This window comes from Nyctereutes procyonoides, unplaced genomic scaffold, assembly GCF_905146905.1.
Source record: "Nyctereutes procyonoides isolate TBG_1078 unplaced genomic scaffold, NYPRO_anot_genome, whole genome shotgun sequence".
NCBI lineage: Eukaryota > Metazoa > Chordata > Mammalia > Carnivora > Canidae > Nyctereutes > Nyctereutes procyonoides.
Genome location: NW_026575139.1, coordinates 10,005,983 through 10,019,104, shown reverse-complemented (window position 1 = coordinate 10,019,104; position 13,122 = coordinate 10,005,983). Strand labels below are relative to the sequence as shown.

General features: G+C 35.9%; 1 protein-coding gene across 1 annotated transcript in view; it reads right to left on the bottom strand.

The window, feature by feature from the left end:
- The window catches only part of BTBD7 (BTB domain containing 7), an 83,667-nt gene that overhangs the window by 44,632 nt on the left and 25,913 nt on the right, over positions 1-13,122 (bottom strand). The window contains exons 2-3 of the mRNA XM_055304015.1: positions 7,742-7,929; positions 5,985-7,064 (exon numbers count right to left, since the gene is read on the bottom strand). Coding sequence (XP_055159990.1) covers positions 5,985-7,064; positions 7,742-7,823 — 1,162 coding nt within the window. The 5' untranslated portion in view covers positions 7,824-7,929. The remainder of the gene's footprint in view (positions 1-5,984; positions 7,065-7,741; positions 7,930-13,122) is intronic.

The following is a 13,122-nucleotide window of genomic DNA, read 5'->3' as shown; positions in this document are numbered from 1 at the left end:
TCATTAATATCTTTATTGTATTAAAAATTAATTTTGTAATCAAAGCAGTATATGCTCATAATCTAAAAAGTACTGTAGCTAGTAGTAACAAAAAACTTATTCTAAAAACAAAACCCTCTCCTCTCTCTTTTCTACTCCCAGTCCTGCTCCTCAGAGGCAACTACTCTCAATTCTTAGTTGTTTCTTCTGGTATTCACCTCTCTGTATTATAATTTTTATTAAATCAATATTCAGTGTCCTTATTTAAATACTGATTACTGCTGAGCCAAGCAGTGTACCAGAATCATATTTTCTTCCATGTGTAACTTTAAATTTTTCTTAGAGTTTTAATTTTTTTCTTTTCCCACTTGCTTCATTTTCTTAACTCTTGTTAATTCTTTATAAAAGTATCATAAGATAAATGAAATCTCTTTCAATGGCCCTTGTCATTTAATGTTTCTGCAGTCTTTGGCCCTCCTGGTCCAGTCTAGACATGATGCCTACTAGACCTATTATACAGCGAATACTTAAGATTTCCCTTTCTTATTTTCTGTGTTTGATGCCATTTCCTGGATCTCAGATTTCATCAATTAGTGGAACACATCCTTAGTAACTTCCTCAGTAGGGCAGCAGGGGAGATCAGTTCTTTGAGGCAAGACTGAAAAAAATGCCTTTATCTAGCCTTACACTTGACTGACAGTTTGGCTAAATAGAATTTTGCGTTGAAAATAATTTTCCACCGGCTTTTTAAAGGCACTATGCCACTGTACTAGAGTGTTTAGCTGGTGCTATTGAAAAGTTCAATACTGTTTGGAGTCCTGTTTCTTTGTATGGAATCTAATTTTTTCCTCTCTTTTCCTCTCTAAAATCTAATTTTAGAATCTTCTCTTTTTCTCTACGGTTCCCTAGGGAAGGGATAAGCTTTCTTTTCTTTTCTTTTCCTTCCTTCCTTCCTTCCTCCCTCCCTTCCTTTTTTTTTTTTTTTAGTAGAAGCCCAGCACGGATCCCAACACATGGCTTGAACTCACAACCCCAAGAGCAAGATTCAAGCTGAGATCAAGAGTTGGAGGCTTAGCTGATTGAGCCACCCAGGCACCCCAGGATGAAACTTTTAATAAATTCCTTTAGCTTTAACAGTATTTCTTATATTACTCCTTAGATACTGCTGCTCTTCCATTTTCTCTGGTGTGTTTCTAAGACCACCATTTGTTAAATTGTTATACCTTCTGGACCAATACTATACTTTGCTGTCCATCTCTGTTGTTTTACTTTATAGATTTCTTCAATTATATCTTTCAATTCTTCTATTTTTCATTTCTGCTACCTTATTTCCAAGAGCTCCTGTCTTTACTCTTACAGCATCCTACTTATATCTCATTGATGCAACAGCTCTCTAACATAAGGGCATTTTTGCTTTTGCTGAAGTTCTCTTCTGCTTTCTTCAAGGTTTCTGCTAACACTTTGTTCTTTTTGTTCTGACCTCTGTCTCAATTTGGAAGCTTTTTTCAAAAGTCCAGTGAGCCTTAGATGGGTTTTCATATCTAAGAATGAAGCACTCAACTACTGTGTGGAAGCTCTGTTGCAAAAGCAGGACTGCTGACTATGGTCTTCTCTGTGGAAAAACTGGAAGGCAAACTGGTTTTGTCACCATGTAACTCCTGAGCATAAACTTCTTCATGGAACTCCACCATATCAGTCTCCACCAGTCTATATACCCTTGGGCTGTTCGCTATTTCTAAAGTTTCAATTTTTTATCTTGTATCTGCCTGGCGTGAACTAGAGCAGAGGAAGGGGAAAGATTTTGCCATTTACTTTGTAAGTTTTCACATAAATTCAGATTTTAACCTTGTGCTTTACCCCACACCTCCACTCTCCTTCTTTGTAGCTATTTCCAGATTTGAAATCTCTCTAGTTCAATTTCTTTAGAAAATAAATCTCAAGGTCTCTTGTGTTTGGTTGCTATGGGCGGGGTTGGGGGGAGGAGGAGCAGTGGTAGAGAAGGGAATTAAAGGGGCAGGTTAGGATTTGCCACCTTGCACACGTGATACTGATGGAGGGACAGACAGGCTATTGAAACAAAATGGAAAAAGTACTGACCCATACATACTGGGGAACTTTAAAAAAAAGCACAAAACAAAGGAGAATATGGATTGTTAAATAGAGGGTATTCAGAAAACCAGCTCACTATACGGGGAAAACAAAATCTCATTCCTTTCTGACACCACCTATAAAGGTGAATTCCAGAGTGGAGGAAGGGGTTGATCCAGTCAGTATTCAGACTTATCAAATCTCTCTTTTCAGTTATTTTGCTACACTTATTCCTTCTTTCCAGTGTACTAAGTACTGTGAACTGCCTCTCATCCTCAGTGGCTCCCTCTATAGGCTCTAGAGTTCTCCTCTGTGTTAAGCCAGTGATAAGTCCTTATCTACTTTCTGGCTTCTAAAAATTTCAGTATTTCTCCACTGTTGTTTTCTTCTTGGATATATTTGTCCTTAAGGGTTTATATTTACTTTAGTTCTTTACTATACCATTAGGGCTTTGGAGGAGCCAGAAATAAACTTATATTTAATCTGGTATGTAGGAAATCAAATGAAATTAAAGCTTATCCTAAAATGCCAGAAGTTGAGGCCTCTCCATTACCTATTGATTGACCTCCCTAATGTGACTGCCTACTTGTCTGAATAAAACGAATTCTCAGTGTAGGTCAGGAATCTGTCCTTTGATCCAAACCATTTTGGCTGTCTGCCTATTATCACTTCTTTTTACAATGCTCTTGAAACTATTAAATCACCTCTCTGTCTTGAAGGACATATTTAGTCTCAAGGTCCCCAGCCTCCCTTGACAGAATTTGTTTCCTTCTAAAACTGGGCTTTAACTTTGGAAGTTAAATCTGTTTAGGGATAAAAAGTAACCATCATTAATTCAGAATCATTTACTGAATGCCCACTATTCAGCATAGGGGACACAAAGATGAGAACAATAAGGTCCCAGCTTCACACTGCCCAACAGGCTAGTCTCACAGCATCTCTAAACTGGAAGTTAAGCCCTTGTCTGCATCATAGAACACAGATGATTTTAGTGATTATTTTCTTAATTCTCTCCAAAATGGTACATAACTATCACCATGCTGGATGCATCAGAGAGATGCTAATTCATTATATATAATAGATGTCTCAGAGTACTACAGGCTTAATCTACTTGTAGAACTCCTGCTGAGAAAAACCAAATAGCCAGATATTTACAATAGTTTGATAAGTGGCATGTACCATCTCACTAGTGATAAAATTATAAGAAAGTTTTAAAATTAGTAATAACAGTAAAAATCTGTGAAATATGCTGAGTATTAAGTTTAATCAATAGAATTATAAAACTGAAATGTGTTCTGAAGACTATCATTTAGCAGCTAATATTTATTGAATGCTAACTTTGCATCAGGTGCCAGTCAGATCACTTAACATACATCATTTCCTTTAATTCTCACAATCCTACTTCAAGGGTTACTATTCTTATTTTATAGACAAGAAAACAGAAGCTTAGAAAGGGTGACTTGCTCTGAGGTCAAGCACATTAAAAGTTGGTAGTGAAGGATTCAAATCCAGTTTGTCTGGTTTCAGAGCCTGAGCTGAGCTTCTAAACTTCATAGTATAAAATTCCTCTCCAAGTGACCGAATATTCTTCTTCCCAGAGAAATGGGGTAAAAATTATGCTGCAGGTATGGTCTGTTATAAACACTAATATGAACAGTATTATGGTCATGGGGGGAAACATAAGGCCTACATAAGGCCTACAATCAAAAATCAAAACACCAAATAACCTAAACTCTGTATTTTGAATAATGAAACAGAGAACCATGTGTATATTAAGGGAATATACATACAGTTTTTACAGTAACCAAAACTACGGTAATACAAGGAGTGTTGTTTTATATCTTTAAATGTACTCAAAAAATATAATTTCTAGCTAAATCATAAAAAAATATTTAAACTCATGTAACATAAAAAGAATTCTAGATCAAGTATTACCTAAGATACAAGAGCAGGCTCACAATTTTACTTTTCATTTAAAACTTAAAACAACAAACTCCCAAAGAAGTGTATTAAGGGATGTTTTCCTGTTTTTTAAAAACAGGAAAAGTGTATACAATACACTTTGGTTTCTTATTATTTAAACATGTCAAAAAACAAAGCCAATTTGAGAAAATAGATGTTATTACACCTTTTAGGCAACGTCGCAACCTTCAAATTTTCTGATGAATTTGGTTTCACAGAAATAAAATAGTGGTAGGTCAAGCTGCTAGGTTATTTTGGTAACATTATTTTCCTATAGTCTGACATCAAAATAGACTACTATCATCAATGTAATGATTCTTGTTTTAAATAAAAATATTTTAACAACACTTTGATTGTGGTAACAAAACTAAATTAGTACTATCACTAGAAATATCATGGTAAAATAATTTTTTTAAGATTTTAAAAATTTATTTATTCATGAGAGACACACACAGAGAGAGAGAGAGAGAGAGAGAGAGAGAGAGAGGCAGAGACACAGGCAGAGGGAGAAGCAGGCTCCATGCAGGGAGCCCTACGTGGGACTCGATCCCAGGTCCCCAGGATGAGGCCCCGCACTGAAGGTGGCACTAAACCGCTGAGCCACCCGGGCTGCCCCTAAAATAAGATTTTAAAAGATCCTTTATGTAACAGAAATCTCAACCTTTTCTACTCAGGTTTATCAATACCTTCTGTATAATTCCTCTCATGAAATTAATTACTGCAATTTAGCTGGGGCTTTTATTTCTCAAAGTCCTATTAATTTGTTGGTTGAGCCATACAACACACATTTTTATTTTCAAGTTAGAAAAATGTAGCTTTCATGATTCCTTATTTCATTAAATTCCTGTCTTTTGCCATAGACATTAACATTTTCTTTTAATTATATTTATTTTTTTAAAAGATTTATTTATTCATGAGAGACATAGGCAGAGGGAGAAGCAGGCTCCCCATAGGGAGCCCGACAGTGAGACTTGATCCCGAATCCCGGGATCACACCTTGAACCGAAGGTAGATGCTCAACTACTGAGCCACCCAGGCATCCCAACATTTTCTTTTAATTGGCAACTTCTAATGTTCTTTTAGGAAATACTCATTGTTAAATTTCTTAAGTAATTTCATGTCATATAGCTTGTTTTCTTTTAACATATGGCCACAGAAAGCAAAGAATGCATTCTTTCAAGACCACAAATTCCCTTTGCTCTGTGTGGAAGGTCTCTTTCCAGCTCTGATAAGTTAAGATTCTAATGTTTACCAATAGATACATAATTCTTTTAATGTTATCTTCATGTATTTATTTGCCTATAGCCCCAGAAATGTGCTTTCATAACCTAAAGTTTTAGTTTAGATTAAACAAAGAAGGCTCGAGTCTAGCACTGACCTTGCCTTACCCACTGGAGGCTGTTGCTTAATGTACAAATTAAGCTTGAAAAGAAGATACATAATGCCTAAAAATTTAAATCAGAAACTGCCTAATTCTTTGGTTCAAATAAACTTGTATCCAAATGTGACTATTTTCATTTTTGGAAGGAATTTTCATTCTCTTTCTGAACATTTAAACATCAGTAAGTTACAGAGTATAAAAATGACAACCCAAGTTATCTCAGGAGTCATAAATCAAGAATAACCATGAAATCTGGGAAACGAGGCTAGTTCAAAGCTTGAGTGCAGACAGTGCAGGTGGTAGTTAGATATCCCAACTGTCTTACATTAGAGAATTAAGAGTCTCTCATCTCATCTATTGCTCTTAGCAGTTTTGAATGCTTAGTTTTAGTACTAAATGAACACACATATTAATACTGACTTTCAATTGTTTCTCAGATTTCATAACTACAGATTCAAAATAACACCCTGGCACATCCCAAACAGCCAAATCATGGAACCTACTGGCTGTGTTTTGAATTTGGAAAACAATTATGTAATTCTAGAAATCAAAATTAAAAGCCAGAATTTCATACCTTGTGCAAGCATGTTAAATTCCAAGAACAGTGCTATGTGGTAAAGTTCCATGGCTTCTTCTGCCCTGGTCATGTTTGGCTTCCCTGCGACGAGAGCCTGAACCTCACTGAGACTCCCCACAGAGGGGCTACAGTGCAAGACGGAAAGGTCCACCATATCAGTATACATACAGTGTAATATAACTTTCGCATATTTTTTTGGTATAATAGACTCATCTAATATAATTCTTGTGGGAGTCCTCAAAGTTCGGTCTGTGATTTCTTCACCAGTCCGTATCCTCCTTTGTAATAAATTCCGAAAAAATGGGGACCGTGCTGAAATAATAGCCTTGTGAGCTTTGAGCTCTTCATCTAAACAGTTCTGATTTCCACCAAAAGCTTCAACCAGTTCAGAGTCTGAAGAAAAACTAAGGACAACATCATAATAACACATGTAATCAAAAAGTCCACGCATATCTACATCAAGGGAATTTGGTGTTCCAAATTCTTCACTAAGCTGAACGAGGATATCAACATTTTGAAACCTTGAGTCCTCCATTCCGAAATCTCCTGTATAAAGGTAGTGTAGCAAAGCAGAAAACATGGGCATGTCTATACCAGCTGTATTGATGTCCATAATGATCTCTGCCCCATACTCCGGTGAGGAAGAAAGCAGTGTTTTAAAAAACGGACACCTTGCCGCCAAAATGGCACGATGAACAGGAAAACAAGTTTCTTGAAATATTAAGTCTACATCAGTACAATACTTGTACTCATAAAGATCGGCCATATCTTTCTGCAATGTCCGAGCTTCTGGTCTAGCCAAACTGGCTTGTAGAGAAAGCTCCTTTAAGGCTGAAGTTCCCTCATATTCCTCCACTAAAGCATTAACATCTCTAACATCCCACCCAGAGAGGAGTTCTCGCATCTGCTTGGCATGATCGGCAGACCTATTAGATTTTCGACGCTTGATAAACTTCTTTTTGAGGGTGGCAAGGCCAGAGGTTCTCTTTTTTTTGTCTTGTGGTTTCTCATGGCCATGGTCAAGGCTATATAATTTTGATTCACAACCATAGCCTTGCTGAGAGTAGGATGATGTCCCTAAGAAGGAAATCAAACAAATGAAAATGTTTGTACTCAACATTTATTTTCAACGTCACTTTAACACATATTTCATGCTAAAATTTTTATAAACAGACATTCCTGAACCATTCAAATAAAACTGACTTTTATTTCTATAAAATTTCAAATAACTCCCTTCTATATTAAATAAGAAATAGAGACTGACAGTTTATTCTTTAGTTGACAAAATGCTTTTGGTTCTCTGGCTATCGAAAACCAGATACTAACAGATTTTAATCATGGATCTTTAGGAAATGAGAGTTAAACAGATCTGTAAATTAAGAATACTATTTGTATATAATTGTGACTTTTTTTTTTTAAAACTAGCAGTGGTTTGTACTAGAGAAAATAAATGGACCAGGACATAAGGATGTCCTGTTTTCACTATTTTTACACCAATGGAGATTGCCAGTTTTCCGAGGGCAATGGCAATAATGGTTAAGACACCGAAGAAAAGATCAATGGTGCTATAGCAGCTTGGTCAGAATAAAAATCATACAAGCCAGATTTACATTTGTTTCGGAAAAAATCTGGATGTTGCAGAATTATTATCTATAATAACTTTTTCACAGTTTCATCCAGAAAGGCCACTGAAAACATATTCTATTTATAATATTCACAAAAGCAAGTGAAATTAGAAAAACGGAAACAGTTACCTATAAAAGTCTGTTGGGCTTGAGAATTTCCCCCTACCCTCGGGGAACATGAATGAGGATAGTTAGATGCATTAGCACCCATTTTCTTCAGTCACTCAGGCATTCCATCTGCTGGTTCTTCAGAGTGTAATCCCAGAGGCCTTTACGAACTTTCAACCCTGGATCCAGCAGCCTCTTTTCATCCATTTCTTGATATGAAACAAAAATAATTTTATTCATTTTTTCAAATGTATTTCAAATTACACAGTTAAAAAAAAAAGCAGGCTACTGAAAACTGCTTTTATTTGCAAATGACAGGCTGTCAAATTCACATGTAAAAATTTCAGAAAATGTAAACAAATAGTTAAGCTTGAATTATGAATCAGTGTTAGCTGCAATTTTGAACCATAAAATGTACCAATTACATACTTTCTAAGGCAGTGAAAAGTAACAAATCAGACTAATTTAAATATATAATTATGGAAAGATATTTCAAATTACAGGGAAAAGTATTTAGAGGACTAAAAAATTTTTCAATTTTTTTTCTTACTTCTTAGAGGCAACTGCCAGTCATTATAATCTAACATTCTAAGCAATTTATATATATTAAAGAGGTTGATATTAGAGGTTATCCTCTTCATGAACCCCTAAAATTAAAATACTGCTTTCTATTACCTGATATTAGACTTAACACAGACAAGGCAGTACCAGTAAGAGACAATTTGAACAATTATAGAGTAAATTCCATACCATGGAACCTTAACTATCAGAACTACCAGCAAAAGATATATGCACAAAAACAAAACACTCTAAGATTAGAGAACAGGGTTAATAAGAATACTGTATTGGTATAGCATCAGGATATATAAAGTTTATCTGACTAAAAGGGATAATGGTTTTAAGAGAAAACACAATTTAAAATCTATTATTGGAATTATTATGAAACCAATCAGGACATAATCTAGTCTCAAAATGAAGGATGAAATGATTTAACAAATAGAGTTAAACACACACAAGCAAAATCACAAAAAATCTGCTAGAAAACAGAAGTGTGTCAAGATTCTTGAAATTTTTTATCTCTGTTACCGATATAGCATAACCATAGGAATTCAAGTTTAAGAAAATCACTGTTGGGATCCCTGGGTGGCGCAGCGGTTTGGCGCCTGCCTTTGGCCCAGGGCGCGATCCTGGAGACCCGGGATCGAATCCCACGTCGGGCTCCCGGTGCATGGAGCCTGCTTCTCCCTCTGCCTGTGTCTCTGCCTCTCTTTCTCTCATTCTATGTGACTATCATAAATAAATAAAAAATTAAAAAAAAAAAAAAAAAGAAAATCACTGTTAACATCTGCGCTTCCTTCAACTTTTTCCACTATAAATATGAAAATTTAAGCATAGAATGATCTACCTATAGTGTTCAAGACTGGGTACCTTCTACAAAGTGAGTATTGTGCAAAGTGGAGGTAAATGTATGATCCAATCAAATCATACACTCACACAAACAAATTTCCTAGTTGAAATTCACCTACCTACCAAGGAAAACACAGCATGTCATTCAACTTTTTACTCTGGGTGCCTGCTACTGAAGTCAGAAAGGCTATGAGTAGACAGAGATGTGATAGTGCATTCTATAAGAAATAACCAGTGAGGAACCCAAAGAGTTTAATGTATTATTTTTGTAAACATTAAATTGTCAAAATTATTTCTTCCACCAAAGTCAGTTTTTTTTTTAAAAGTCTGATGCTTAGTGTAAGTAAATACAGTTTTCTATTCTTAAATATTAGAAATGTAAAAAAAAAAAGCTGCTTTTTGGGGTAATTTTGAACACTGTCAACTTAAAAAAAATTTATCATTATAGTTAATATTGTCAATTCTTATAAAACAGAAATTAAATCTGCCTGTGTTAATTTCAGTTCAAACTTAAACAGTAAGTCTAATAAATCTTAGTTTTCAAATTGAGCTTCTTAAAAGTTTTAAGGTTCTATCAGGTACGTTTAGTAGTTCTTTAGAAGAAACTGGGGTCCTGGAAGCCAAGTTTGTGGCTTCATTTACAAGTCAAATCCTTTTATCACTGAAAATTTGTAGTTAAAACAAAAACAGCACAGAGAATTCTTTCTCAAATTTATTTGAGATTAAGAAAATATATTAAGAAAATATTTTAAGAAATTAAGAAAAATACAGAACAAAAAATTATGTAAAACAAAAGCCTTTTACTAAAATGAGAGAAAAAAGGATTAAAAAGATGAGCTTTGAACCTGGGTAAAAAGTGCTGGTAAAGTGTCCCTCCTATGGTAGGTCTCTTTTCATTTCCTTCTTTACTCCTTCTTAAAGTTACATATTTATTTTGTTTGTTTTTTAATTCTTTTGGGTGGGGGGGTGCAAACAGGGGGGAAGGAGAAAGAATCTCTAACAGATTCCGCACTGAGTGTGGAGCCTGACTTTGGGCTCCATCTCCCAACTCAGATCATGGCCTGAACTGAAATCGAGTAGGACATTTAACAAACTGAGCCAACCAGGTGGTTTGCTTTTTAATTTTTAAAGACTACAGAGTAAACTCACTAACATCGCACAAAATATGTGGCTGAAACAAACAAATATGGCGCCACGCTTCCAGATTAAGAATAATCAGTGTCTACAGTAATGGACAGAGTTCCTACTCTCACTTTGTCACATTGTGACAAAGTGTGCACATACATCTAGAATTATTTTCATCTGAGAATTCTGCAAGGTTTATAGGGACACAAAATGGTTACCCTGGTCTGTCTGAAATTTAAACCATGTCAAAAACACTTTTCTTTTTGCTTTCTTCTTTTTTAAAAAAGCTCAATTTTATAAGTATAAATTCTAAAGCAACCATACAAAACATCATCAACCCCACTGGAGACATAAGACCATATAGCAAGCATTAGGGAAGTCACGAGCTGAGATAAGGATGTTTGGCTAACTGCCACTGTCATTAGCACCACAGGGACAGCTGGGGTCTCACTCTGGCGAGGTGACTTGAAACAAAAATGTTCTGAGGACTTTGGGACAGAGTCTCTTCCTAGCAGCTCCTAGTCATTGGGAATTCCCTTCAAGATGAACTGTTTTGGACAACATGCATATTTCCTACTGGAGCTCTTATACTAAAATAAACATACGTCTTGGAAAGACTTAGTGGGAGAGATTTCTTAGGATTAGATATAACTCTTAAATCCACCTTGTGTCCCTAGTTTCAAATCCTGGAAGTAATCCTGACTGTACAGTTATACTACTAAAACCGTATTTCTCAAAATTCTCAGGGAACAATTTTATTTATTAAGTAACCAAACCCCTATACCATATGGAACATAGTGTTAAGCTATTTAGTTCTTAATCTAACCCACTGCCTTTAGATGCTGGAAATAAGTCACAGCTAAATCTCTCCAAGGATGTTTTCATTCTAGGCAAGCAACTTCGGTTTCTTATATAAATCAGGATGAAATCCAATCTTTGGATGATATGGCAGGGAAAGAAAGGAAAAGAGAGGGCTCAGGATGCAAATGGCCCTAGAAAGCTGATAAATGGTGATTTAGAATCACCATTCTATGAGAGATCCCTCTGTTAATATGACCAATCTCAATCAAATGATCTAACTGGCTTAAAACAAGTTTCAGTGATTATAGCAGATTCCCCCCCCCAAGTGATGGGCTGGGGGAGAAATGATACCAAAGGCAACAGAATTAACAATCCCATGGAAATATTTTTAGAAAAAAACAAAACAAAACAAAACATCAACCTCTCTGCCTTTCAAAAAACCCTTAGACCAACATTTCCAAAGTTTACCCAAGGTCCGGAAAATGCAGGATTAAACAAAAACTGATAGGTCTCTTTACTCCAGAATGTTTTAGCATCTTTAAAGTGCTAAGGTGTATTGTGAACCTCCAAGAGGAAGTATTTGGCATCATCTAAGGGAGGCCCTTTGCCCCACAGAGCATTAAAGGAATGTGCTTATATGATACACTTTGGAAAACCTTAATCTTTGCCATAAAAACACTTTTTATTGTTTTACTCAGTAGAGAGAACAATCGACATCAAGCGTCCTGGGATAGTGTAATCTTGTCACTAATGTATCACGTACATGGGATAAGTCACATTTAACTTCTATGAATCCTAAAACTGAGATGTATGGGTCTCAGCATCTGTAAAATAAAAAGTTGACATAGAGTTCCTAAAATTCAATGAAGTTGTATGACTTACTGGTTTGGAAAATGAGGATGGGGAAGGGAGTAATTTTTATATTAAATGTTAGTGTATAGGGGGTGGGGAGGCAATTGGATTTTGCGTTTTAAACACGTTTTCTTCCTAGACTGATTATTAACTATGGTTAATAGAAAGATAGGAATGTGGGGCACATATGAATATAAAAAACAATTCATAATGAAAGAGAAATACAAACCTATGGTAAACCTTCAGTCCTATTAAATCTAAGGTCATCATATAACATACCATCACACCAGGATGCTTGAGAGTGAAAAGGGGGTACAAATCAGACAAGATGCCAGAACATGTATAGCCTGGGTCTAGTGGGGCCAAGTGGTTTGAATGGACACCCCTACAGACAAGTCTCACACTTCCAGAGCTAGAAATAAGGCAAAGTTTAAAAAGAAAAAAATTCCTAAAACCTACGTTAGAAGTGTAAGACTTTTTATGTCCACCTCATTCCCCAAGCATGTTTTACCCAATATAACAACTCATATTTATTGAAGTTTTATTCTTTAAAAAAATATATATTTTTTGTTTATTCATGAGACACAGAGAGAGAGAGGCAGAGACACAGGCAGAGGGAGAAGCAGGCTCCATGCAGGGAGCCCCATGTGGGACTTGACCCCGGGACTCCAGGATTACTCCCTGGGCCAAAGGTAGGTGCTAAACTATTGAGCCACCCAGGGATCCCCTTATTGAGGTTTTAATACATGCCAGACTCTGTTCTTAGAGCTTCACATATATACTAACATCTCCCAGTAACTTTTACTGATGAGGCTGAGAAGTTAGTAACTTGCCCAAGGTCTCAGAGATACTAAGTGAAAGAGCCAGGATTACTTTGTAAATCTTCAATTGTATCCTTGGATACATTTTAAGAACAAAACAAAAGGCAACTGTGAACAGTTAAGTGAGAAGCAGAGTCAGCAATAGACCCTTGCTGTTTGAAGATCTCTTCAAAAGGTGAGACCAGATTGGAAGGGAGTTCAGAAAGCCATGAACTAGGCTCATATGTGTCCTCTGGGGCCATCTAATATAGAGGCAGAGGATCTCCACCCAGCACCACAAACCTCAGTCATTCCAATAACAGAAAACAAGTGTTTATAGCAGCAATTTATTAAACAAAAGCAAAACTATGTTTCATTAAACATATTTATTAAGGCAGAGATGTCAGAGTTATGGAG